This window comes from Ostrea edulis, chromosome 9 (genome assembly GCF_947568905.1).
Source record: "Ostrea edulis chromosome 9, xbOstEdul1.1, whole genome shotgun sequence".
NCBI lineage: Eukaryota > Metazoa > Mollusca > Bivalvia > Ostreida > Ostreidae > Ostrea > Ostrea edulis.
In genome coordinates, this window is record NC_079172.1 from 38,987,786 (window position 1) to 39,015,394 (window position 27,609).

A 27,609-nucleotide genomic window follows, 5' to 3' on the forward strand; every position below is an offset into this window, starting at 1 on the left:
TTCCAACTCACTTCGACATATCCATGGTATTTGAGATATCGAAATTCGAGATACCGTATACAATGAAGTTGTGCACCTGTCATTTTTATTGAGATTCTTTGACATTCAATTAAATTATGGTCATTTTCATTTTACAAATGTTTTTTTTTTTAACTTTAGGGACTTAATCATTTTCGATTAGATATTGTAACGATATCTTACCTCGCTGGGACTCCTGCATAAGTCTAGGAGAGGGTATGAAGGAATAGGTCCATTGTCTGTCTGGGGATATGAATTTGTACATACATTTTTTTAGTGTTCCTTTAAAATGTGTACACTTTAATACAGAGGTCAAGAGAAAATGGGTGTATCCTGTAACTTTTATTTTGATGAAACATGAACAATGTCGGAAATGATTTCTTTCTGGTCTTCGACTGTACTATATTTTATAACATGTATGCCCCTTTATTGATGAGCTATGGGATTGGGTGGGGTATAACCAGTCCGATTAGGACAATTCTTTTACTTCTGCTCTTAACTGTTCTTCAGTTAACAGAATTACTTGATTGTGGGAAGGGTTTTGAAAAATATAATAGGAAAATTACAAAGAAGCTTTATCTTTAATTACTTATATTTCTGGCCAAATTTTAAACATGTACTCTCGGTGATAATACTCGGAATCAAAATTCTCGACAAGAGATGATCAATGAAAACATTTTTTTCTCTGGCCAATATTCCATGATTTATTTTCATAATCATTACAGAAACCCAATACAAAAACAAAACACATAACTATGTATATTCTTTAAGTATACTGGTGGAAGATTATTGTACATATTTTAAGTATATATTTGGTTTAGAAACATTACACAAATGAACAGAGCCTAAAGAACACCAGGTGTTGTTCTATTTTATAATGTATTGAAGCCTGAAACATGAAATTGATTCAGGAGTTCTGCATATAATTAACACAAATGTTGCACATCAAAAAATACATGTAAATCCGGTCTACATTCATTAACATGCCACACACACATGGACACTATATTGTACTCAATAATGAGCTGGGTAAATTTATTCCCAAATATTTTTTTTATACAAAACCCCCAGAATATGCTGGACTTCCCTAGAAGGAAAAAAAAAACTTAGACAATATATGTTAATAGTAACTTGTAGTTATCATTTTTCAGAAATGTTCAGTGCAAGCCTTCTTTCATTTGATTATTCTACTTTTTTTTAATAGTTGATATAACAATTAAAAAGTTGTTCTAACAGTTTAAGTTCCCCATCTATAGACATGGAAAACCCCCCACCTAGAAATGATTGTTAAAATTGTTATATTTTCGTATTAATTGATCATATTCAACATATGTATTTGGCACCATTCCTGATCCAAAACTAAAAAAATTCTGAATAGTTACATATCATATTTTTGATTGAAAGCTTCTTGACTCAAAATTGATTTAAACAGCAGATGGAATTATTTGATTGTAAACAAAATTAAACCCGGGCCCAGATATTTATTAAAGGAAGCAAGTTTTTTGGTTTTTTTTTAACTCTCTGGGTGTAGTTTTGTCCATAATCTTTAAGTCAGAGCATCACTGGCCCCTTGGAATGCAAAATAAAACAGTATTTCTTATATTCTATGCATGTTTATCACTTAATAAACATAAGGCTTACATTAAGTGTGACCTACACACATATGCTCACGACATTTTGTGTCTGTGTAATATCACAATTCTGCTTTCTTGCTGACATCAGCAATAATGTTGAATGAGGTACATACAAGTCAACATTACATACAATAACAATCACTTTATTTTTTATCATTCTAGGTGTTGAACATTAATTGTCTAGTGGGTTTCACCTCAATAAATGGGTTTCACCTCAATAAATTCATTTCTATGCGATGCACTAAATGCATAATACTCAGCATAAATCTAAATATGCACACATAGTATACTGGTAATGTTTATATAAATTGTAAATAGTTGGTTCGTTGAAGTTACTTTGTTCCCATTAATTGTTTTTCACTAGATCTATTTACATATCTTTCAGTTTATTGAAAACATAAAAAAGATCAAACAGAAAGTATTTATATATGTGCATGTTCCCGATCTTAAAAAAGATCAAACAGAAAGTAGAATATAAATATGTATATGTGCATGTTCCCGATCTTAAAAAAGATCGAACAGAAAGTAGAATATAAATATTTATACGTGCATGTTTCCGATCTTAAAAAAGATCAAACAGAAAGTAGAAATATATAAGCAATTTCCCTTGTGTTTCTGATCTCAACACTCGGATCCTGCATATATTTTCAAAACAAAAGACCATATTCAAATTTGATTTAACTAACTGCTTCAAAACACACTATAAATTCTTTAAATTCGTGGCAGCCAATTATTGAGATTGTCAAAATTTTACAGTTTCGTTGGGATTTAATTTTGTGGATATGATTTCCATACATTGAAACATCAAATAAATTTGTACTTCGTTGTGGTTTAAAATTCGTGGGATACAGGTATGAAAATTGAGCCCCCATGAAATCTAACGATTGTACAAAGTACATTTCCTCGTTGCAGATTGTTTACAACTACATGTATAAGATTGCATATATAAAGCAAATGTACTGCATGTTTAGCTATAAAAATATATAATACAGATATCAATATATGTATATTGAAATTAAATATCTTATCAAAAATATTTAATATGCACATGCTCTCTCTACATCATTACAAAGGAATGTACAAAATAATATTACACAGATAAAAAAAAATTCACACTGTACGATTTAAATTCTTGATATCTCGCAACAGATTTCGTGACTGACCAGTAAATATCAAAGAGAACACATAAATTGATATTTAAAATTACCTTCTATATATATATATATATGCTCATTTATTTATTTACATGTCGGTAAATAGATTTATACTGTATAAATGTTGAAAAATATCATAATCACTTCAACATTCTTTGAATCATTCAAGCATGTCCAACCACAATTCTTAATATTTTCTAAAAAAAAAAATTCTTTCAAAATCTTAACTAAATCTACTAAATTCACTCCTGAAAAAAGATGACAATATGTATTATGTATGGTAAATTCACAATTATATTCTCTAATACATCAGTGTTCATCGATCCACAAACATTCTATGTTACCATTAGCCTAGTAATAAAACATTTTTGTGAAGAAGTAACGGAATGCATTGATCAGTGTAAATGATGTATCAGATTGGCCATTCATTATCAAAAATTATCTAACAAAACTATCAGCACGATACTACGACACCTAAATAAAAAGAAATGCATAGAAAAATTAAATCTGTATCAATATTATTTTTCATGCAATGGAATGTAAATCTGCATGCGCAAGACACATCATACGCACTCCAGTGTCCATTAAATCTAGTTGTGAGGCGGAGAATATTTAAGCAGTGTCTTATGCTGTCCCGTATTTCCGACTAGGATGACCTCTGTCTCCCGGTGATATTTAACCAGCTTCTGGACATCCATAAAAGACTACAATGAAAGAGGCATATGAATATTAAACAATCTTTATTTTTAAAGTTGGACATATTTTATCAATTACATTGAATCTACATTAGCTACATGTATATACTATCCAGACTTGCACAGATTTTGGTGCGAGGGTCATATCAATTGATACAAAAATACATTTTCTGAGAAAAATTTTCATAGACCTGGTCCATCTCGATCATCACCAACCAACTACTGAACTGTTGAAGTATCTTCCCCTCGGTCTTGGGATATAGGTACTGTATATACTCGCCTATAAGTCGGTTGACACCGCGTTGTATATTGTTTAGGTTATTTTGGAGGGATTTACAATTGACTCACTTATAATTCGGTCTAACTTTTTGCAAAAATCGGTTGACAATTTCAAATCAATGCTCTAAATATGTTTTTACTTGACTGTTTCAAATAATATTGTAATTGAGAAATGCACCGATATTTAATATTTTTTTCCCCAACATATGAATTTCATATCAATGCTCTTATGCATTTACCCGTGTTTCAATAATATTTTAGGATATGACATCAATATTTAACTTTTATTCTCAACAAATGAAACAGTTACTATTTCGCTAATTTCATCCATGTTTTTGTTTAGAGTTATATCCCTTGTCTGATATATTTTGAAAACTGATCTATTTTTTTTCACCTTGCATGTTCTTCATAATCCTCCCAAGTAAAATAAAAATATGTTTTCTAATTTTGTTTAATAAATACTGAGTCATTATTGAAAATAAAATATTAAGTAAAAAAAACTTTGCTCATAAGGCTCGGTTTTATTCTAAGTATATTTCCATATGCAACTATAGTTTTGATAATGACAGACCGGAAAGGTCCAACATCAGGTTATGTAGGGAAGGTGAAATCTTTTATTATCCAAATAAATTATATAATTTGTCATGCCTTTATTGTACAGCTAATCGTGACAGAAAATTTTTGAACTTCGTCGTATAAAACTCACCATTTCGTCTGGTTTTTCCTCCCCCAATGCCATTTTGCCGTCCGATCTGACTCTGATCTTTAAGTTGTAGATACTGTTTTGATACAGGACCATCATTGTATAAGGTTGGAAATTCCCTTGTTTTGTACTTTCTCGTATTAAAAATGTCCCATCCTGAAAAGATAAACATTTTATTTCAATTTATGGTACATAAACACTGCGAAAATTCTAAAGTAACTTATAAAAGAAGAATCATATAAAGAATTTCAAGGCTTCTATCAAATCAAAATTCAATTTTCCTTTGAAGGTATAAAGTCCAGTTCCAAAAAAGTTACTTAATTTTAAGGGACAGTTAAATTGTGAGTTAGCTTTAACAGACAGTTAAAATGGACAGTTAAAAAGCTAGCTAATTTTACTGGACAGTTGACTTGCATTCAAATCCTACTTTCATTACATGTATGTGCAATGTTAACTGTAATTAACTGGATGCAGTTCATTTGATAGTACCTTCCCAACTTTTCGTAATAATTTATCTCCGGTTTTTCTGTCCTTTAACGACTTGAAATACCATGGTTCACCAAGCAGGGGGTCTCGATTCTACAAATATATTAAAACAAAACTAAAACAGCTAGAGTAAAATGCGAACCAGATATAAACAAGAGGTACTGTGAGCAATGCTCACTAAGAATACCCCCCGCTTATCCCAATCTCCCAAAGGGTGTTGGTAATAGGTATAAACTACCTCTTTTCTGAGTGTAAAAAACAAATGGCATGACAAACCGAACCATATTGCTACTTCGATGTCCAGTGCGCGTGACCTTTGACCTTTTGACCCCAAAATCAATAGGGAACATCTTCATCCCATGGGTAGTCCATATGTATGATATGGTGACTGTAGGTGGAAAGGATAACGCTTTAGAGCCCGGAAACCATATTGCTACTTCGATGTCCAGTGCACGTGACCTTTGACCTTTTGACCCCAAAATCGATAGGGAACATCTTCATCCCATGGGTAGTCCATATGTATGATATGGTGACGGTAGGTGGAAAGGATAATGCTTTAGAGCCCGGAAACCATATTGCTACTTCGATGTCCAGTGCACTTGACCTCTGACCTTTTGACCCCAAAATCAATAGGGAACATCTTCATCCCATGGGTAGTCCATATGTATGATATGGTGACTGTAGGTGGAAAGGATAACGCTTTAGAGCCTGGAAACCATATTGCTACTTCGATGTCCAGTGCGCTTGACCTCTGACCTTTTGACCCCAAAATCGATAGGGAACATCTTCATCCCATGGGTAGTCCATATGTATGATATGGTGACTGTAGGTGGAAAGGATAACGCTTTAGAGCCCGGAAACCATATTGCTACTTCGATGTCCAGTGCGCTTGACCTTTGACCTTTTGACCCCAAAATCGATAGGGAACATCTTCATCCCATGGGTAGTCCATATGTATGATATGGTGACGGTAGGTGGAAAGGATAATGCTTTAGAGTCCGGAAACCATTGCGTCTACAGACAGACGGACGGACGGACGGACAGACGGACAACCCGATTCCAGTATACCCCCCCCACAACTTGTTGCAGGGGGTATAATAAAATACATTTTCTTATAGGTTACATATTGTTTCTTCCTACAATTATAGATACATGTATGGTGAAATATGTATAAAAATAAATGATAAAATTCATGATAGAAATATCTAAAATAAAATTGTCTAAAATTTCTTCGTTGTTGTAGCTTAAATTGTAATTTTCAAGCCATGAGTATAATGTTTTACGAACTCTGACTTTGTAATAATATAGCATTATTTGCTATATTTTGACTAAATGAATTTTTTTTTTTTTGAACCTGTATTATAGTGTACTATTTTTATCTGTGTCTGATTAATATTTTAAAACATAAACAGGACAAAGAGATGTCGGATCACACTGATCAGCTCCATCATTGCTATAATACTCTCAGCAAATAACACCTGCTCCAATGTCTTTTCTTTCCTTAAACAACACACATCTAGTTTCATTCTAAGACTTACAGAAATGGCATCATCATAAATGTCATCGTCCTCATCTTCCTCGGATGAAATGTGATCCTCCTGGATACCCAGCTTGTTGCCATTGGTTACATTTGTGTTTGGTTTGACCTGGGTGTAGGGTACAGCTGGGGGTTTGTCGGGTACTGATTTGATGGATGGGGGTGGGGGAGGCAAATCTTTTGATGGGGAGGGGGACCGCTGTAAATTATACAATATTAAGCATTATTTCCATATACATGTAATTGAGTCGTCACATAGATTTTAGCACTGCCATTTGTTACATTTTTATAAAATTTACTTTTTCGAAAGCATGTTTTATTTCATTAACTTATTAAATATTTTGATTCGAAGCTGTAGTTTTCATTAGAAATAAATAATATAGAAATAAAAGTACCGTCCGTGTACACTGAAAAATAAAGTATGAATTAGAAATATACAGAAAGGTATGGACTCAGAGTGGACACATTGTGAATTGTTAACATTTCAGGAGACGTGCAACATTCTGGATAGAAATTGGATCGAGCAGTATATATATAGGTATAAATACATGACAACAAACACCATGCAAGACACAGAAAAGTTAAAATCTACTGGAAATGAGATGAGTAATGTCTAAAAACCAAACTAGACTCCATGATTTACACATTGTTTTGTGGTGTGTATATATGTACATGTGAATGTCAACTTACTCTGAATGGGCTATACATAATTATACATTTGTGCAAGTCAGCTTTACTGCTAAGTTTACCCACAATTATTAAATGCAAAGTTCCTAAAATGTCTTATTTTATAGAAAATGATGGTCTTCCATCATTATATTCAATTATTTTTATTTTTTTTTTAAAAATTTGTCACTATAGTAGAATTACCCACAATGTATAAAGTTTGTTACAACACGGTTCTGAATCAATGTTTTTGATGTTACGTTAATCTGGTCAAATGAGACGATGAAAGGTTTTCTTAAACAAGAAATTTGGAAAAAAAATTAATATACACCTATAGAATCTCTCAGATTTCACATGAGGTACACATTTGATAGAGAGTTCATCACGGTGATCCTCCCAGTAAAACCACTACACCACAAGTAATGTACCTTTGCTTTACTAACCGGTTTAGGTAACGATGGTGTCGATTTAGTCACAGGTGACGTTGGAGTGGTGTTTGTAATTTCTGGTATCTTTGCCGGTCGCGGATGTAAATCAGGTTTTCCCTGGCTTACAGATTTCTTTAGTGAAGTTGCCACAGCGGCAGAAGATTTTGGAACAGGGAGCGCCCCTGAAGATTGCATGTCTGGAAGGAAAGACAGAGGCATGCAAAAGACATACGGTGGAATCGAACATTACGGCAATGGTCAGTTTCTGCTGGAAACAATATTTTCTGTGTTCTGTTCCAACTGTTATCAATAGATCATTATTTAAAAGGGAAGTTCAAGTTAGAATGCCAATATGTCCGCTAGTTAGAGGACATATTGTATCAAAGATCTCAAGAAAAATCAAACCACAATGAATAATTCTGATTCCACAATATTGACTTGGAGAAAACAGAGACCAAGATACAAAATTTCCAACCGAGAGCTTCTGTAGTGGAACGTACATGCAACATTTGGTTCATAACTAGAAAACATTCTATGAAATTGTGATTTCATGAGATAGGACTTAAAATGCATTAATTTTTTTTTTATAACAATCAATAAGTCTCGAATGGAATTTCAAGCATTTTACATTAATTCCACTAAAGAGCTCGTCTTTATGCATTAATTGTTACAATTTCTATGTGTCAGATATATCCATTAACATCATAATAAATACAGTGCTCCCTGGATATATTGCCCCCCATTATGATGCCACCCCAGCTTATTGCCTAAAGATTTCCTCCCATGTTAATACCCCTGTTATAATGTCATCCCCACTTATTGCCTGAAAATCCTAAAGTACATATTTCCTTCCATGTTAATACCCCTGTCATAATGCCATATGCCACTGATTTTCACAAACAAATGGTCAAATTTTATAGGGTTTACCCCTGATAATAATGCCAATTACCCAACACCCATCTGTCTTCACACCTGTACTTGGATAGCAGTGTGGTGAAGTGTGACAGTTTGGACAAGGTATACAGGTGGCCAGATTAATTACTAATGATTGATGAATTAAACTCAAGATAATTTAAATGTTTATACAGAATGGAGTCCAAATAACTATGGTATAATGCCACACCCAATTTATTGCCCCAAATTCGTCTTAAACAAAAGTTTATATCGAGGGAGCACTGTTCATAAAAAAACATAACGTAGTGTAAATTTGAATCTCTCCATCTCGAGATTTTCCAAAAATTTTGAGATTGCAGATTAGGTCAATGCAATGCTTAGATTGATTATGTTTTGTTTAACGTCCCTCTGATGATAAAAGTTTGTCTGTGGCAAAAAGGGGATGTGTCCTTGACCCTGATAACAGAATACAATGGGAAAGAGTGCAGATTGATGGTTTTTAAACGAGCAAAACTGAAATTATACTTTCAATGCTGGAAAAAGTAATCAAAAAATAAATTAAAACTGTTATTAATCGAATACATACAAAATCAGATGGTCCTGTTAATACCAATCAATCATAATTTTAGTCATTTTTTATATGACAGTCATTTCTGCACATCGAAATCATACACAGATCTAATTTCAAACCCAAAAATGGATGCGATGAAACATATTTTCCATGGGTATTTACAGCTGTCCCAATTTCATTAACTTGACCTCTTTTAACAAAGTATGTAATTCAATTCTATGATGGAATTGTTTTTTTCCCTTGTATGACATGGAAGTTGAACATTTATATATTAAGTTATGCTGCAGCAGGCAATACATATATAAACTATATAACATGAACATGATGTTCTAATTGTAGTCTGAAATAATGACATTCAAAAGGAAGAGAGTGCTAGGATTACTGGATAATATATAATGTGACAGTGTAAGAGATTTGTGAGTATGGAAACCCGAGGCCAGAGACATCATCCTGGGGGCTATGCCGATTTTATACAGACATGCAGTGTAAGCAGGCAATTCACTGACCCTTGCCGCAGGAATGGGCGGAGTTACATGGTTTGGGGAGGTGTGTCTGGGAGGTACAGGTACCTCCTTTTTCTGAATTGTATCAGGAAGTGGCGACAATCGCACAGTCGGTGTCGGAATATCCGGTAATTGATGGGAGTCACTGTACTTCGGTTTGAATGGTAACGGTGAGGGTGATTTTTGTGATGTCACTGTGTGTTCACCGTCTAATGGTTTGTGAGGCTCAAAGGGTTGTGATTTTAAGATGTTTGAGGAGGCGTGCATACTCTGGTCACCTTGATTCCTGATTTGCCCCCATTTGCTCACGGGCGGCACATGTGCTGTTGTTGCAGCAGGATTTGCTGAGGAGAGTTTAATTCCAATGTCTTTGGGGGAAAGTTTGGGTTTAGATAGAAGACTCCTAAAGTCCACTTGGTTTACATTAGATTCTGTAAGGAAATCTAACTATCACTGGTTGAAAAATTACACATATTAACTCAACAGATTTACAAGTTGAAATTAATATAGTCAACTGTGCCATTTAATATAATAATACCATATGAGCAGAATTTTTAGCGAGGAATCAATTTTGGCAATTTTAGCAAGAGTGATGAGGTCGTTAAAATTGAATATTGCTAATAATTATTATCAAAGGTAATAGTTACATTTCCTAGAATTATAAAGTTGCTAAAATTGGCTTTGGCTAAAAATTTATGGAAAAATCACTAAATTTGTGTCTCACTAAGAATTCAACTAATATGATATATATATCATATTAGTTGAATTCTATATATATATATATATATATATATATATACTTTATGTTCAGTGTAAGCAAATATAATCATTTCTAAAATTCCTAACAATAAACACAGCAAGAGAAAACTAATTCTCATACAAATTGTAACTGCTCCTTGATGTAAAACTTGAACACAATTCCTTGTATACTAAACATGTCACATTCTGTTTTTCTCTTATCTCTTGTGTGTAGAAAAAGTCGAATTTAGAATAAAGGTTTCTATACCTCCAGCAAATAGCCAACTGGCCTAAATCTTTTGCCATATCATAAACCGTTCATCTAGTATCACTTATCAAAATTCATTAATGGCATATAATTTCAAGTATGAATCAGGATTTTCACTTGACATTTGCACTTTTGGCATACCAGCACTTGCACCAAAACATACCTTTCATTTTAAATTTTTCAAACGCAGATTTGACATCTCCACCTTCATCGTAGATTTTGTCCGATTCGGTGACTTTAGGGCGATCATCTTTGGGTACTCCCACTTTTTTCAGTTTGACTGCCGTTATAGCACTGAGATCAATTCCTCCCGGTCCTCCACCAATCGGGGGTTTAGGGGCCGGTTTGGAAGCAGGAGGAGCTGAAGACACACAATATAGATTTAAATTAAAGATGATAACATTACCATAAAGAATTTATTATGATTAATCATTATACATAACAAATGTAGTTGAAAGTCATTCATTTCATGACCATTTCTATGTAATTGCAATAACACGAAGTTTCACTAAACTACTGAACCTTGGAAAGTTGATGCCACATTTTGTTCTCGCTCATATACTGTGATTGGGTGATTACAAGACAGCAAATGTCAATCAAATTAACAAATATATTAAAATGAAATTGGAGTAGAGCGAATCTAAATTGAGTCAAAAAAGTGTTCCAAATGACACATACAGGGCAAAAATAAAATGGGGAACCATAATCTTAGTATATAATTTATATCTATGTAAACTATCTATTATTATACTTTCATGTAAAATACTCGAACCTGATTGGTCGAGAAGCATTTGAAAAAACATATTGTTACTCTCTGAGAACAGAAAACACGCGACCCAGGGTGATAGTATCTAGCAACGGGTAACAGTACTTGACAACGGGTGATATTATAAAAAATTATCACATGCGTCAAATTTATGCGCGTACGGTTCGCCGTAGATTGCTAGACGACGTCGTTTGAGCGTTTGTAATAAACACGAGTACCTGCATCGAAATACGAAATATCGCATGACAGTGATTGATCAAATGTCAACAGACGTAAGTTTTTCTGCTTTCCAGTTTACATAACATTCAGTATAATAAAACAAATATTGCATGTATTTGAGGGTAACATTGAAATTTTCACCCCTCGAGAAACCATTGTCAACCTCGGCTACGCCTCGGTTGACAATGGTTTTCTCGGGGTGAAAATTTTCAATGTTACCCTCAAATACATGCAATATTTATATAATATCACATAATCTTAGTATATAATTTATATCTATGTAAACTATCTAATATCACATAATCTTAGTATATCATTTTTTTTTTATCTATGTAAACTATCTAATAAATCACATAATCTTAGTATATAATTTATATCTATGTAAACTATCTAATATCACATAATCTTAGTATATCATTTTTTTTTTATCTATGTAAACTATCTAATAAATCACATAATCTTAGTATATAATTTTTATCTATGTAAACTATCTAATATCACATAATCTTAGTATATAATTTATATCTATGTAAACTATCTAATTTATCACATAATCTTAGGATATAATTTATATCTATGAAATCTATCTAATAATATCACATAATCTTAGTATATAATTTATATCTATGTAAACTATCTAATATCACATAATCTTAGTATATAATTTATATCTATGTAATCTATCTAATAATATCACAAAGTGGATTGAGTATACTTGAGTAGTTTCTTTACTTCAATAAAGAAGTAAAGAAACTAGATGAGCACACTAAAAGGCATTTGCTATATTTCTATTATCTACTTGACATGTGTAGATTTTTCCATACAATTTCATGTACTTATTTATGGATAATATAATCATATAAATATATAAAGCAGTAAATATGAATGCAGTCTGTTACCTTTACTTTTTGGAGGAGGTGGAGTCTGGAAATATAAAACAAATGTTTTGTATATTTAATGTTACATACATACATGTACAGACAGACAGATCGACACGCGTACACAGACGGACAGACAGATGCTCGTACACACAGACGGACGCACATACACACTGACAGACAGATGTACACAGATGGACAGACAGACATAGACAGACACACACACACACACACAGACATACAGACGGACGGACAGACGCACGTAGACCACACAGACACATGTACACAGAGACGGACAGACACAAATGGACAGACGGATGGACGAAGTTCAACACAGAGACGGACGGACAGACAGACGCACACACAAACACATGTTCTCAATTGCAAAATGGATCTCCTAGATTATTCTCATACATTTGGATGAAAATATTGTGACAGCATTGAAACTTAATAATAAAATATCAGCCAAGTTGCATTACATACATCATCCTGTTCATGTAACTGAAGATATAAAAAACAAAACCATTTTAATCTACCACCATGCAGAGGTATATAAATAACATATGAGGCGAGGGTTGATGGTATATGATGTTTATTGGTATATAAGGTGAGGGTGTTGATGATATATAATGTTTATTGGTTTATGAGGTGAGGGTGTTGATGATATATGATGTTTATTGGTTTCTGAGGTCAGAGTATTGATGGTATATGTTTATTGGTTTATGAGGTGAGAGTATTGATGACTGAAGCAGAGTTCTTGAAAACTTTTTTTCTCTGTCAAACATTTGGACTGATAACACTGCAGGAATCAATCTTGTCAGCCCGAATAATGTTTTATCGCCCCGGACAGTTTTGTGGAATTTTAAATAACTCATTATATAAACTTAAACAATGAATAGAAATTTAGTTAAATTCAATTCCATTGAATTTTTCTTTGAAAATGACTGCAATTTGTTTGACCTTTTCAAGTAAATCCTAGAAGATTTTTTCCTATACCGACGTCAAATATGAGTACTTACGTGTATGCACATTGATTTGTTGAATGTACGGTTTAACTCCATTTATTAATATTATGAATTATAATTTATCTATTACATTAATAAAATATTAATGAAGTCTCAATAATTCATTTATTCATGATTTAAATATCTCAAAACTAATGTACTTTTTCTTCATTTCTAACACACTATTACCTTTCAAGGATTATTCTGTACGATAAATTAATGAACAATGGTGAGTGTTTTTGGAATAATTTATGTACAGAGAGAAAATCAGAAATTAAATACATCTACAGTTTTAAGATTGGAACCATTTTTTCACAAACAAGTGAAAATGTTGTTTTATGTCCAAGGGGTATCATCCTAGAAAAATGTCTGATAGAACACCTATTTTAGGGTATATTGACAATTTCTTTTAATAATTGTTACAGTAATACTAAACAAGAGGCTCATGGGCCTAGAATCGCTCTTCTGATACATTGTAGAACAGGCAAAAATTCTCACTAACCAAGATTCATCAATTAACAAGGTTTTAAAGACCTATCACATGATAGTATATGAAGAGGATATCATACAGTACACTATTAGATTAGGCAATGAAAATAATTACAAAACGAAGTTACTTAACCTACGTACATATTTCTTTTCTACATGAATTTTTTCAAGGTAAATAGTATTCAAATATACATGTAACCATCAAATTCCAAAAGGCCACACTGACCTACTTTTTGGTCGACACACTCCAAAGACTCAAGATGCATCAACTGACAAAGTTTGATAATTGAAGTCAAATAGTATCTGAAATATTCAGATATAAACGTCAAATTCCAAAAGTAGGTTACAGTGACCTACTTTTTGGTCGACACTTTGAAGACTCAAGACCCATCAACTGACAAAGTTTGATGATTGTAAGTCAAATAGTATCTGAAATATTCAAATATAGCCGTCAAAATCCAAAAATAGATCATGGTGACCTACGTTTTAGTCAACACACTCTGAAGACTCAACATGCATCAACTGACAAAGTTTGATAATTGTAAGTCAAATAGTATCTGAAATATTAAAATATAGCCGTCAAATTCCAAAAGTAGGTCACAGTGACCTACTTTTTGGTCAACAAACTATGAAGACTCAAGATGCATCAACTGACAAAGTTTGATGATCCTAGCTTTCATAGTGTCCAAAATATGCATCTAAAATTGAAAATGTGAAATTTGAATGTCTGCAAAATTCAAAAAGTAGGTCACTGTGACCTACTTTTTTTAATAAATATTTTTTGAGGCCTCTAGACGCATCAACTTACAAGGTTTGATGATTCTATACCTCTCGGTATCTGAAATAACAACCTAAAATGTATTCATTAATGATTAGCCAGAAAGTAGGTAATGGTGACATAATTTTCACATGACGCACTTCAAAGTCCCATGATCCATCAACTGAAAACTTTTGATGATCATAGGCTCAAAAGTGTCCAAGATATGCATCAAAATCCATTTAATAATAATTACCTGCGAAATTCAAAAAGTAGGTCACCATGACCTACTTTTGAGACAACATGATATTATGTCCTAAGATGCATCAACTGACAAAATTTGATGATTCTAGTCCTTATACTAAGCAAAATATCAAAGTTTTAACAAAACAAAATTTAAGGTCAACTTTGAAGTGACCTTGAGACCACACCCTTTGCCCCAGGATGATGTCTTGAACAATTTTTTATCTACAACCTATCCTCATCCTTATGCATGAGTTTGGTGATAATTTGCCCAGTGGTTCTTGAGAAGATTTTTTTTTTAGCAACCACTACTTTTGTTTGCATTTTCCTAATTATCTCCCCTTGTTAAAGGGTCACAACCCTAGTTTTAGTACAAAGCAAAGCCCTTGGGCCAAGGATACCCTGTGACAAATTTTACAAAAATTGGTCAAGGGGTTCTTGAGATATAGCCCTTTTCCCAAAAAGTTGACGCACACCGCACATATGGCCATGATTATATAGCTCTTTGAGCCTTCGGCTCAGAAGAGCTAATGATAAAACTAAATGATATAATTGTAAAATATTTTTATAGAATTGGTCTGGCATTGCCATTGCAAGAAATGATGCATGCCATGCCTCTTTCAATGATATTTCAGGCATATTCGTAGTTTTGACCAGTGTTATATCAAAACATGCGTGGTCCATGGTTGGGTTGCATGTTTCGTTATCACTTAGACTTTCACCAGTATATTTTACTTTATCAGCTATGAGGTCGCCATATTTGTTTTACTATTATTGTATTTGTCAAAATCATTGCGGAGCAGAAATCGATTTTCCAGTTCCAGAACTAATTTAACTGCTACGTTTTTTGGTCAGACAATTGGACTGATAAACAAACAATTCATATTAGACATTTCGTTATTTTTGCTGATGAAACCGACACTTTTCAAGAACTCTGCTGAAAATGTTTAGATTTTTCTCGGCCTCGATCACCATGTGCAAGATAATGATGTTAAACTATATATATAATTATTATAATGTTTACCGATTTATAAGGCAATTAAGCTAATTAAATATATTATCTAATATTACACGTTATATAATTGTAGATTAGCTGGTTTCTGAGATAAGATAGCTGGTGCTATATTTTATATAATATTTACATTCACCGAATCTTTTCTCTTATATTTCTATTGATATTGCTTTCATCTGTGACAATGAATGCTTGTTTGTTGCAAAGTTAGATCCCATTTTTCTGTACCACCTGTCTGTGTAATCATTACCAAATATGGAGCGTCATCAAGGTCAAAGGGTGCATTGGCTGTTATGTTTAACATACAGAATGGGTCAACCATATGATATTTTAGTACTTAAATATAGTTTATATCTTAAAACAATATATAAAAAATAAACAATAAAATGTCTTTCTTTGTTGTTTCATCGGGTGATGAAGGTAGCAATCATTGCAGAAAAAAAAGACATAACCAGCTTATGTGGGTTATGAATTTTTTCTGCAGTGTAATTATAGCTACCTTCATCTCCTGATAAAACAACAAATAAAGCATTTTATTATTTAAATATTACACATAATGTTATATAGATGATGTTATTATACCTCAGAATGTTTTTGCTATATAACTGTTAGGCGAATAAATTTTATATTTCTTCTGGATAACGCTAGCAGTGAAATAGTTTCTGAACTATCTCACGCTAGGGGGAAATAGTCTCGAAATTATTTACCGGATGCTATATTTTCCTGCGTTTTCTTTTCTGTGACGTCAAAGTCTGATAACTCTAATTATAGTTTACTTGACTTGGATCACCTCGATTAATATTCCATCTAGGCTAATGTCGAATGTTAGTTTACTTCACTTTGGTATGTCTGACACAAGTAAAGTCTACTTCGGTATAATAAAACACCTATTTACAGACTATTTGGACAATAGCAAGTTTATTGTCCCCCCTCGACGGCTGTGCCTCGGGAAATAGTTGCTGTCTTGTGGGACAATAAACTTGATATTGTCCTCATAGCCAGTAAATTGGTGTATAATATTTACTGCTTCTGAGATGAGATTGCTGGTGTTGGTGGTATGTATTATATAATATTATAAATAATGTATGTTATATAGATGATATTTACGGTTTCTGAGATGAGATTGCTGGTGTTGGTGGTATATATTATATAATATTACATATAATGTAACGTTACATAGATGATGATATTTACTGTTTCTGAGATGAGATTGCTGGTGGTATATATTGTATAATATTACATATAATGTTATATAGATGATGATATTTACTGGTTTGTGAGACAACATTGCTGGCACTGGAGGAGGTGGGGGAACAGATCTCCCGGGAGGCTTGGGAGTTTCGTTCTCATCCAAATCCTCATAAACCTCCCCGGAACCTTGTTCAAATTCATCGTAAGTTTCCTGAAAAAAAAAAAATAATTTAACAGTTATTAAAATGTTCTCCATCTATAAATATTCTTATAGTTCTGACGTACGACTGAAAAATATCGAGAAAACACCAATGCCTGATGCATAACAATATTCACAATCTTTGATAAAAACTGAAAATATTATACAAATTATTGAACATGTCTGAGTCGATATAATGGTTCAGTTACACGAGATGTACAATAATCACTGAATGAGACGTACAATAATCACTGAATGAGACGTACAGTAATCATACAATAATCACTGAATGAGACGTACAATAATCACTGAATGAGATATACAATAATCATACAATAATCACTGAATGAGACGTACAATAATCATACAATAATCACTGAATGAGACGTACAATAATCATACAATAATCACTGAATGAGACGTACAGTAATCATACAATAATCACTGAATGAGACATACAATAATCACTGAATGAGATGTACAATAATCATACAATGATCACTGAATGAGACGTACAATAATCACTGAATGAGATGTACAATAATCACTGAATGAGATGTACAATAATCATACAATAATCACTGAATGAGACGTACAATAATCATACAATAATCACTGAATGAGATGTACAACAATCACTGAATGAGATGTACAATAATCACTGAATGAGATGTACAATAATCATACAATAATCACTGAATGAGACGTACAGTAATCATACAATAATCACTGAATGAGGCATACAATAATCACTGAATGAGATGTACAATAATCACTGAATGAGATGTACAATAATCATACAATAATCACTGAATGAGACGTACAATAATCATACAATAATCACTGAATGAGACGTACAATAATCACTGAATGAGACGTACAATGATCATACAATAATCACTGAATGAGACGTACAATGATCACTGAATGAGATGTACAATAATCATACAATAATCACTGAATGAGACGTACAATGATCACTGAATGAGATGTACAATAATCGCTGAATGAGATGTACAATAATCACTGAATGAGATGTACAATAATCATACAATAATCACTGAATGAGACGTACAATAATCATACAATAATCACTGAATGAGACGTACAATAAAAATACAATAATCACTGAATGAGACGTACAATAATCACTGAATGAGATGTACAATAATCATTGAATGAGATGTACAATAATCACTGAATGAGATGTACAATAATCATACAATAATCACTGAATGAGATGTACAATAATCACTGAATGAGACGTACAATAATCATACAATAATCACTGAATGAGATGTACAATAATCACTGAATGAGACATACAATAATCACTGAATGAGATGTACAATAATCACTGAATGAGACGTACAATAATCATACAATAATCACTGAATGAGATGTACAATAATCACTGAATGAGATGTACAATAATCACTGAATGAGACGTACAATAATCATACAATAATCACTGAATGAGATGTACAATAATCACTGAATGAGACGTACAATAATCACTGAATGAGATGTACAATAATCACTGAATGAGATGTACAATAATCATACAATAATCACTGAATGAGATGTACAATAATCACTGAATGAGACGTACAATAATCATACAATAATCACTGAATGAGACGTAAAATAATCACTGAATGAAATGTACAACAATCACTGAATGAGACGTACAATGATCATACAATAATCACTGAATGAGATGTACAATGATCACTGAATGAGACGTACAATAATCACTGAATGAGACGTACAATAATCACTGAATGAGATGTACAATAATCACTGAATGAGACGTACAATGATCACTGAATGAGACATACAATGATCACTGAATGAGATGTACAATGATCACTGAATGAGACGTACAATGATCATACAATAATCACTGAATGAGACGTACAATAATCACTGAATGAGACGTACAATAATCACTGAATGATATGTACAATAATCACTGAATGCTTTGTGAATACTGTGCATCTATGTAGCTATTACAAAGTATCATATTGACTGAGGAAATGTTTATAATTGTTTTATCATATGATTGAATAATTCAACAAAGCATCATATTGACTGAGGAAATGTTTATAATTGTTTTATCATATGATTGAATAATTCAACAAAGCATCTTATTGACTGAAAAAATGTTATATGATCCGCCAAGTTTACGTGTCTGGTTAAAGATTATATTCCTAGCTACTTTATTCATGCCATTTTTAATTGTTCTGTGCAAAAGCTGCAATAAATAAATTTATATCTCCATTCTACTAAAATCTTAGTCAAAAATAAAGTGTAAGCCATTTTTGTTGAAATTCTTTCACTTTTCGAATTCTCTCAACCTCTACTTCAATTTCAGGACCGACGTTGGATTTCAGGGACTCTGCGTTTGGCTATTTTTTTTATCTGTGGTTACTGGCAATATTATCATTCACATCACTTTGCAAAAACGTTGTTATCTTTCCATGATAAGGAAGTTTGATAGAATATTGATTGATTGATTGTATCTTGCTTAACGTCTCGCTCGAGAATTTTTCACTCATATGGAGACGTCACTAAGACCAGTGAAGGGCTTCAAATTTAGGCCTATGCTCCGCGCTTTCGGCCATTGAGCAGTGAGGGTTCTTTAGTGTGCCACACCTACTGTGACACGGGACATCCGTTTTTAAGGTCATCTCCGAGGACCCGTGACATTCACACCTGATGCCGAGCGTTTGGCGATGGAACTGTCACTACTTGTTTTTTATCGACTTAGGTCTGTCGTGGCTGGGATTCGAACCTTGTTTCATCATATGATTGAATAATTTAAAACATCAAATTTTGATTCTAGAGTGTATAAAACGATACCTATAGTGGTTGGTTGTTAATGTTTAGGAAAAATATAGATACAGTCAAAACTGCCATAGCGACCCACTGTATTAAGCGACTCACTGTCGTATGTGACCATAAAAAGTTCCCCCCAAGACGTTACTCTATATATTGTACCTGTATTAAATGACCACCTGTCTGACGCGACCAACGACCATGATTTTTACAACCTTTTCGCGTATTTTCACGAAATTTTACCTCTATTTAACGACTGTACATTTTTCGATTACAACGTGATTACTACTTTCGATTTCGGTTGAGTCGACTCTTCTGGGAATTATCGCCCCTAACACTTTCGTTTTCAAATGCACGACTATTCTGGGAATTATCGCCCCTAACACTTTCGTTTTGGTACGCACAGTTTGGCGATGATCTTGTTTAGTTGGCCCTCTGAATAAATTATTATACCTAAGCTGTCAACATGCAGTGTCGTGTGTGGTTAATTAATAAAACCCGAGTTGATGTTTATTTAACAAAATCAAGGATCAGGAAATCAAGGCCGGTGTATATGAAGGTGTGAATTTCGACAAACTTTAAGAAGTGCCGGGTAGGCTAGATCGGAAATGAAAATCTACCACTTGTTATACCATTATGTTCAACAGAGTAAAAATTTGCTCCATTGTGATATAAATCAGGTAAATATTGTGCTTAGGACTGAAATTTTAAACGGAGTATTGGCAGTTTTTCCTGCATGAGATACTTGAGGTTTCCAGAATAATGACCGGAACATTTTTCCAGCATGTATTGTACAAAAGGAGACGTAACACTTCACCATTTGCTTTCTTACCACAAGCATTGCATTTTTCAGTTACACTGTACAAGTAGGCTATACATAAATACCCTTTACAACAAAGTGTTTATAAGTTTTAGAAAATTTACATGCAGTTCATAAATAATTTTTAAATCTCATGTAAATGTGTAATATGAAATGCATGCAAAGTTTATCATTCTTAAATAGATTAAATGTAATTTTTGATGAATAAAAATTATGATACAGCACATCATATTCTAGATTTTTAACTACAGTGTATTATTAATTTTATTTTACAACTATTAAAACCGTACTTGATATTCTTAATGATAAATTCCAAATGCATGTAGTCATTTTCTCCATTGTACAAATTATCTACGATATTTTATCCATTAACTGCGGAAAATAGGCAACCTGTATTAAGAGACCACCTGTCATATGTGACCTTTTTTCCATTCTCCGTTGGAAGGTCTCTTAATACAGGTTTGACTGTACATGTACCATGCAAGACTAGAGATGGGAATTTTGATTATCATGTGACAAAATAATTTAAAATATAGAAACTGGCTACTAGAACTTACAAAATTATACCTGATCGGTCATCTTTAGGAAATTCAACGATAATTGTTACTCCAGTTCATGATAGAAGTAACTTTTTCTTTACAATTATAGTGCAAGACTTAGTCAAAAGCATGCAGGTATAGATAAATTTGAGATTTTTTTAATTTCACAATGTATTACAAAAGACCTGTAGAGTTTTCAATTGTCTGTTGGATTGATCAATAGACTTTACAATTTGGTGAGCCATTACAAGTAACACATTTGGTCTGAATTTAGGTAACAAAGTTACTCAACCATATAGATTGCTTTTACAGGTAAATCTAAGTTGATTTCAGTGTCTTGCAGCTGTTTCCCTAAAAAAAATTTCAATCTGATTATATTTTTCTCTCAAAAATACTTTTGATATAATTAAAATATTTGTAGGTGTACTCTCTCTCTCTCATACATTTTCTTTAATTATTTATTAAATTGAACTTTACTAAACTTTCATCAATTTCTCTCAACAAAATTTTCAGTAGACATCATACAAATTGTCCACATTTACCATTCATCTGTTTGTCAATCCATTTTTGAGGTCAGTCAATTCAAATAACACAAAGAAAACTTCCAGAATACTGTTCTATTGTTACTGTTTCTGACCAATAGAATTCTTGTTATTCTAGATAAACCATTCAGGTTCAGTCTTCTGTGTTAAGTTATTCTAATTATAGTTTTTAAGGTTGGTTAGTCCACATCTACCTTGCAGTGTATTTGGGAATTTTACAATACTTATCCATGAAAAAATAAGATGGGGAGACACATGTGTAACAGGAAGGGAGAAAATGCAACGGACCAGACCGGGATTCGAACCCGGGCCCCCTGAATCTCTAGTCAGGTGCTCTACCAACTAAGCTATCTGGCCACCAGCAATCGAACCCGGCTGACCGCTACATTCCTCCCTCCTTAAATGTCTTCACACCTGAAGACATCAACCCAGGATCTTTATCCCCTGGCAGGCATTTTCACCTGTCAGTTCCAGGGGCTGGTCACGGTACCAAATGTAACAGGAAAGGGAGAAAATGCAATGGACCAAACCGGGATTCGAACCCAGGCCCCCTGAATCTCAAGTCAGGTGCTCTACCAACTGAGCTATCTGGCCACCGGCGATCGAACCCGGCTGACCGCTACACATGTATTGTAGAAATGAATAAGAAATTTCTGTAGAAACAAAGAAATTATTGACATATACAATGAGAGAAATTCTTTTCCTGATCAGTAAAACTGGAGTGTTAAGTTATTTTATCTATGAGAAAAAAGTTGTTGATTCATTGTCACACCTGAGTATAAAATTTGTGACCTAAATTCAGACCAAATGTGATACTTGGCTGACCAAATTGTAAAGTCTATTGAAAGAAAATAGTGATGGTCTTTAGTAATTCGCTGTATAATAACAACCAAAAAATAATATAATCAATCATATGAAATGGAAATTCCCAATTTAATTTTGGTGCAATGTTGGAGAAATCTAAAGGAACGATATATATATTCACCTCCAAAAATCTCTGAATTTTTCAATCATATAATAAATGATATATTATCCATCTTCCTCAATCATTCAATTTATCGATAACTTAGATGAAACATTTTATCACCAATCATCATTCAAACTTATTCACTAGATTATCATAATTTAAAATTATATCAGAATTTTTAAAACTAAATTTGATCACTTAATTAATCAAAATGATTCATGAAAAGAACCTGTTGATCTGCAACATCAAATTCGTCGTAGTTTTCTTGCTGCAAAAAAAAAATTGCATTGGTTAATATTTCTTGTCACTGAATTGGGAACACAACACACACACATATATATATTCATCCTGATATCACTGTAATGATTGAGTCCCTGAACAGGGGTTCCCCAATACCTTAAAGATTTATTCAGAAACTGGACATGTTTTTGGCAGCCATTTGAAAATGATGAGTTCATAGATTTATACCTTATCTTCAACTACCCACATCATAAGAAATTTCATTGATATTGTACAACATCAAAAATTCAAGCGTTGGGCATGGATACCCCATTAAGTGAAATTTCAATTTATCATGCAGGAAAAGATCAGACTGGAGTTTCCTAAACATTAAAAGTTTTATTCCGAAATTTGACGTGATTTTGGTGGTCATTTTGATGATGTAAGAAAGAGAGAGAGAGGGTGGGGGTCTGAAAATCAATTGATCACATTTTAAAATATTTATATCTATATGCTGATCGATGCTGATATTATGGAGCAGCATTTAAATAATATTCTAGCAGAGTTGAACCTTAAATCCAACTGCCAACTACAAGACTTAAAAGATTAGAAGAGGGAAGTTATGGTAGAAAATTATGAAAAAGTAGTAGAATTTTCAAGTGAATCTGCACTACAAGCTAAAAATAATCATAGTTTTAAACCGTGTTGATGTTTTCCATGGGTTATATGGCTTGGGAGAGTGAGCATTTCTAAGTGTTTGTGAGGGGGGTGTTAAGAGAGATTTCGTATATCGATGCGAGTATTCGTGTTTATTACAAACGCTCAAACAACGTTGTCTAACAATCTACGGCGAACCATATCCGCATAAATTTGATATATGTGATAATTTTTTATAATATCACCCGTTGTCAAGTACTGTTACCCGATGCTAGATACAGTTATCACCCTGGAGTGTGTGCTTTCTGTTCTCTGAGGGTAACAATGTTTTCTTCAAATGCTTCTCGACCGATCAGATTCGAGTATTTTACATGATAGTATAATGATATAATACATAATTAGATTATTTTCACTGCAAAAATTTAACTGCAGTAAAAATAAGACAGATGTATACAGAATTATGCTCAACCCATTAGACTAGTGTATAATCATATTAAATGAAAGCATCTTACCTCATCATCCTGAATTTCGTATGTTTCTTGAGGGGGAGGGGCCACTGCAGGCCTGTTTGGAAGCTGGAAAATAGAGAGAGTCATTAAAGTGTGTAAACAAAACATCATATTTTACCTCGGAGTCCTAAATATTTGTTTGATCCATTTTCACTATTTATTTTTAATTCTTTTAAAATCAAGAATTATTTTCTAGATGCTATCAAGGAATTACTTGGATCTATTTGCCAATTTCATCTTTAAATTAAATTGCTCTACCTCGTTGTGGAAAATTAATTTATTCATTTTATTTCAGTATTATATACATTGTACCAATAAGATCTTAATTAACATAAAACTAAGACAATGAGCTCTCACAATTTTCCTGTTCTTCTGTTGGAACAAAAACCTTCAGACTGCATGAGTCTGTTTTAATTATAAATTGTGATGAATACTGAATAAGAGTCATATAAATCTTTGAACACTAATTTTTTTTATTTTTTATAAAAATGAATAGAACTGGTGGAGTTTAGATCATTTATCAAGTGTATGTGGCCAGAAGTGAACTAAATTTTTCAAGAAAACTTTTATCACATTAAATACTTGTATTTTTTGCTATATACTTAACATTTACAGAATTAGAAATAATATAATACTGCTTTGCACAGATTACAGAATCACATCAAAGACAATTTTGTTCACTGTTGTGCTACAATCCTACTTTCAGCTTGCATTTAGGTCAATGGTGCGGTAACGATGATTCAATAATGCTCCAAAACAAAGAGAAAAAAAACCCATTGTGTTTGAAAAATTAAATCCATAGTGAAAAAATTCTAACTGATTTAATACACCTCCCCCCAACCCCTATTTTATAAAATGTTAGCAGAAAGTAAAGCTAGAACTGCAAAGAAAACATTGGTTAACGTTTGTTAGATGCAAAACGATATTGTACTGTATAAGATAACCATCTGTCTCCATGTTTCAGATCTCATACTTTTAAATGTCAACCTTAATGCCAAAAAAACGGCATCCCTACTACATCAGAACCCAAGTGGGTGAGACAAATGAAGGAATCAACAGCCAGATCTAGAATATTTATACAGCACATTTGTTTCAGGGGCGGATCCAAACTTTTTTCTTTGAGTAGGTGTCCTACATTACAGGTATACTGTTAAATTTAAAACCAAAAATAGAAAACTAGAAAAAAAAACCATAATCATAACCGAAAATAGAAAACTAAAAAAATCATAATCATAATAAAAAGGTAAAATAGAAAACTAAAAAAACACCACATAATCATAACCAAAAATAGAAAACTAAAAAAATTATAATCATATTTCAAAAATAGAAAACTAAAAAAAAAACCATAATCATAACCAAAAATAAAAAAATCATAATCAAATTTCAAAAATAGAAAACTAAAAAACCCATAATCATAACCAAAAATAAAAAAAAATCATATTCTAAAACTAGGAAACTAAAAAAATCACAATCATGATAAAAAAAAGAAAACTAAATAGAAAATCACAATCATATTTCAAAACAGAAAACTACATAAAAAATCATAATCAAAATTGAACAAGTTACTATATAAATATACATATGAAACAGTTTTATTGGATTACACCACTCTAACCCTATATTGGATCCGCCCACGAAAAATAAAAGCAAAAGTGAGAAGGCCATCACCAACAAGCTGGCAGTCCTATAACTATATCTACCCTTGTACCTGAGGGGGTGGTTTGGATGGTTGGTCAGAGACCACTGGTTCCATTTCGTAGATACTCTCCCCTGATTCCTCAGGGGTAGTCTGGAAGAGTTTCATTCATGCATGACCATACAAACAAAGACAAAACACAATATGAATCTAACAGTAATATGATACCAGGACAGTGTTCTGAAAGACATCGTGTCAAAACTTAAATGTCTACCTTGCAGTGGACATTCAAACTTTGATGTATACATGCAGATCTGATGTGCTTTATTTCAAATATAATGTCAGCTGTTTATGGTTTTGATATAAAGTCTACTACAAGCATTTCAAGTGATGAAATCATGGTAACAATAATCTACCACAATAATGATATTTAAAAGAACATGCCAATATATAGTCAGCTGTGTATTGTATAATATTTACAGAAAAGTGACAGAATGGATAATTTAGATAATGTTCTTAATTGTGATGCATTAATTAGAGTTATAAATCATGCCAATGAAATACTAGTATTATGCAGCAATTTACAATTCACTTGTTTTCACATACGATCATGTGCATCACTTTGTATAACAGATGAAATATTTTTTTTAAAAATTCCCATGACTGTGAGTTTAATGCATTTATATGTGTGTATATGCATGTGTATATGTGTTTACATGTATGAGTATTATGCTTTTACATGCGGGCATCAAAGGTACATGAAAAAAATACTGCTTAGAATTTATACAATTTATAACAAAAAACAAAGGCTTGTTAACTGGCAAGAACCAAGCTCTGACGGCCTGAACTTCTCAAAATAATCTCAAACTTAATTAAGTTTGATTTTTGTTATGTTTAGGCAGTCAAAATTTGAGTACAATCTCAGATTTAAGTATAAGTTTTGACTTGTAAGTTTCTTTCAAGAAATCCTGACCCGAGAGTGATCTGCGGATGAGAACAGTCGTAAATCATGACGCCAGACATCAGGAAGACGGAGGTTGTGGTTTCCGAAAGCTATTGTTATTATCTAAGATCTAAGGTGTTGCGTCACATTTACAGGGAAACTTTTGTAAATTAACAGACGTAAATTACCTGTGGGCGAATTGGATCAGGCTCAGGCTCCACCTCATAGACATCGTCCTGCACAGGAGGTGGCAGTGGTCTTCCTGTCTGAGGGGGTGGGGGTGGTAGATTTCTCTGGAAAAAAATCTCAGTGATTTGCATTAAAGCAATAAATCAAAGCACATGATAACTATGTGGACTACGAATTTGCCCAGCTCTTTATTTTGATGGGTTCCTTATGGGAGTTATGAGATTGATCTCTTTCACTATAGGCTTACCCTTGGGGCAGCTGGAATTGGGGGCGGCATATCCTCCTCCAACTCATTGTACACCTCCTGCCCTATCTCCCCATCATCATATACATCTTCCGGACCGATACCCACTTCCTCGTCATAAATGTCGCCTGCCTCTCCATCGTCATATACTTCCTGGTCATCAGGCTGAAA

General features: G+C 33.0%; 1 protein-coding gene and 1 non-coding gene across 33 annotated transcripts in view; both read right to left on the reverse strand.

Annotated features, from left to right (window-relative positions):
• Positions 1-694: 694 nt before the first annotated feature.
• LOC125658706 (basic salivary proline-rich protein 1-like) overlaps positions 695-27,609 on the reverse strand; it is a 64,909-nt gene continuing 37,994 nt past the window's right edge. For 10 of the 32 annotated variants that reach the window (XM_048890081.2, XM_048890075.2, XM_048890077.2 and 7 more), the window contains 13 exons: positions 27,442-27,603; positions 27,194-27,298; positions 26,135-26,215; positions 24,430-24,492; positions 23,271-23,309; positions 17,213-17,344; positions 12,459-12,483; positions 10,738-10,935; positions 9,572-9,999; positions 6,508-6,705; positions 4,973-5,062; positions 4,487-4,639; positions 695-3,510 (listed from right to left, as the gene is read on the reverse strand). In XM_048890081.2, coding sequence (XP_048746038.2) covers positions 3,397-3,510; positions 4,487-4,639; positions 4,973-5,062; positions 6,508-6,705; positions 9,572-9,999; positions 10,738-10,935; positions 12,459-12,483; positions 17,213-17,344; positions 23,271-23,309; positions 24,430-24,492; positions 26,135-26,215; positions 27,194-27,298; positions 27,442-27,603 — 1,788 coding nt within the window. In that variant the 3' untranslated portion in view covers positions 695-3,396. Of the gene's footprint in view, positions 3,511-4,486; positions 4,640-4,972; positions 5,063-6,507; positions 6,706-7,600; positions 7,798-9,080; positions 9,095-9,571; positions 10,000-10,737; positions 10,936-12,458; positions 12,484-17,212; positions 17,345-23,270; positions 23,310-24,429; positions 24,493-26,134; positions 26,216-27,193; positions 27,299-27,441; positions 27,604-27,609 lie in introns of those variants that run through there. The other 22 variants (XM_056149163.1, XM_056149155.1, XM_056149158.1 and 19 more) reach the window with 10 other exon arrangements.
• On the reverse strand, positions 22,596-22,668 carry Trnas-uga (transfer RNA serine (anticodon UGA)). The gene has a single exon. It is a non-coding gene; the product is annotated as a tRNA-Ser (tRNA).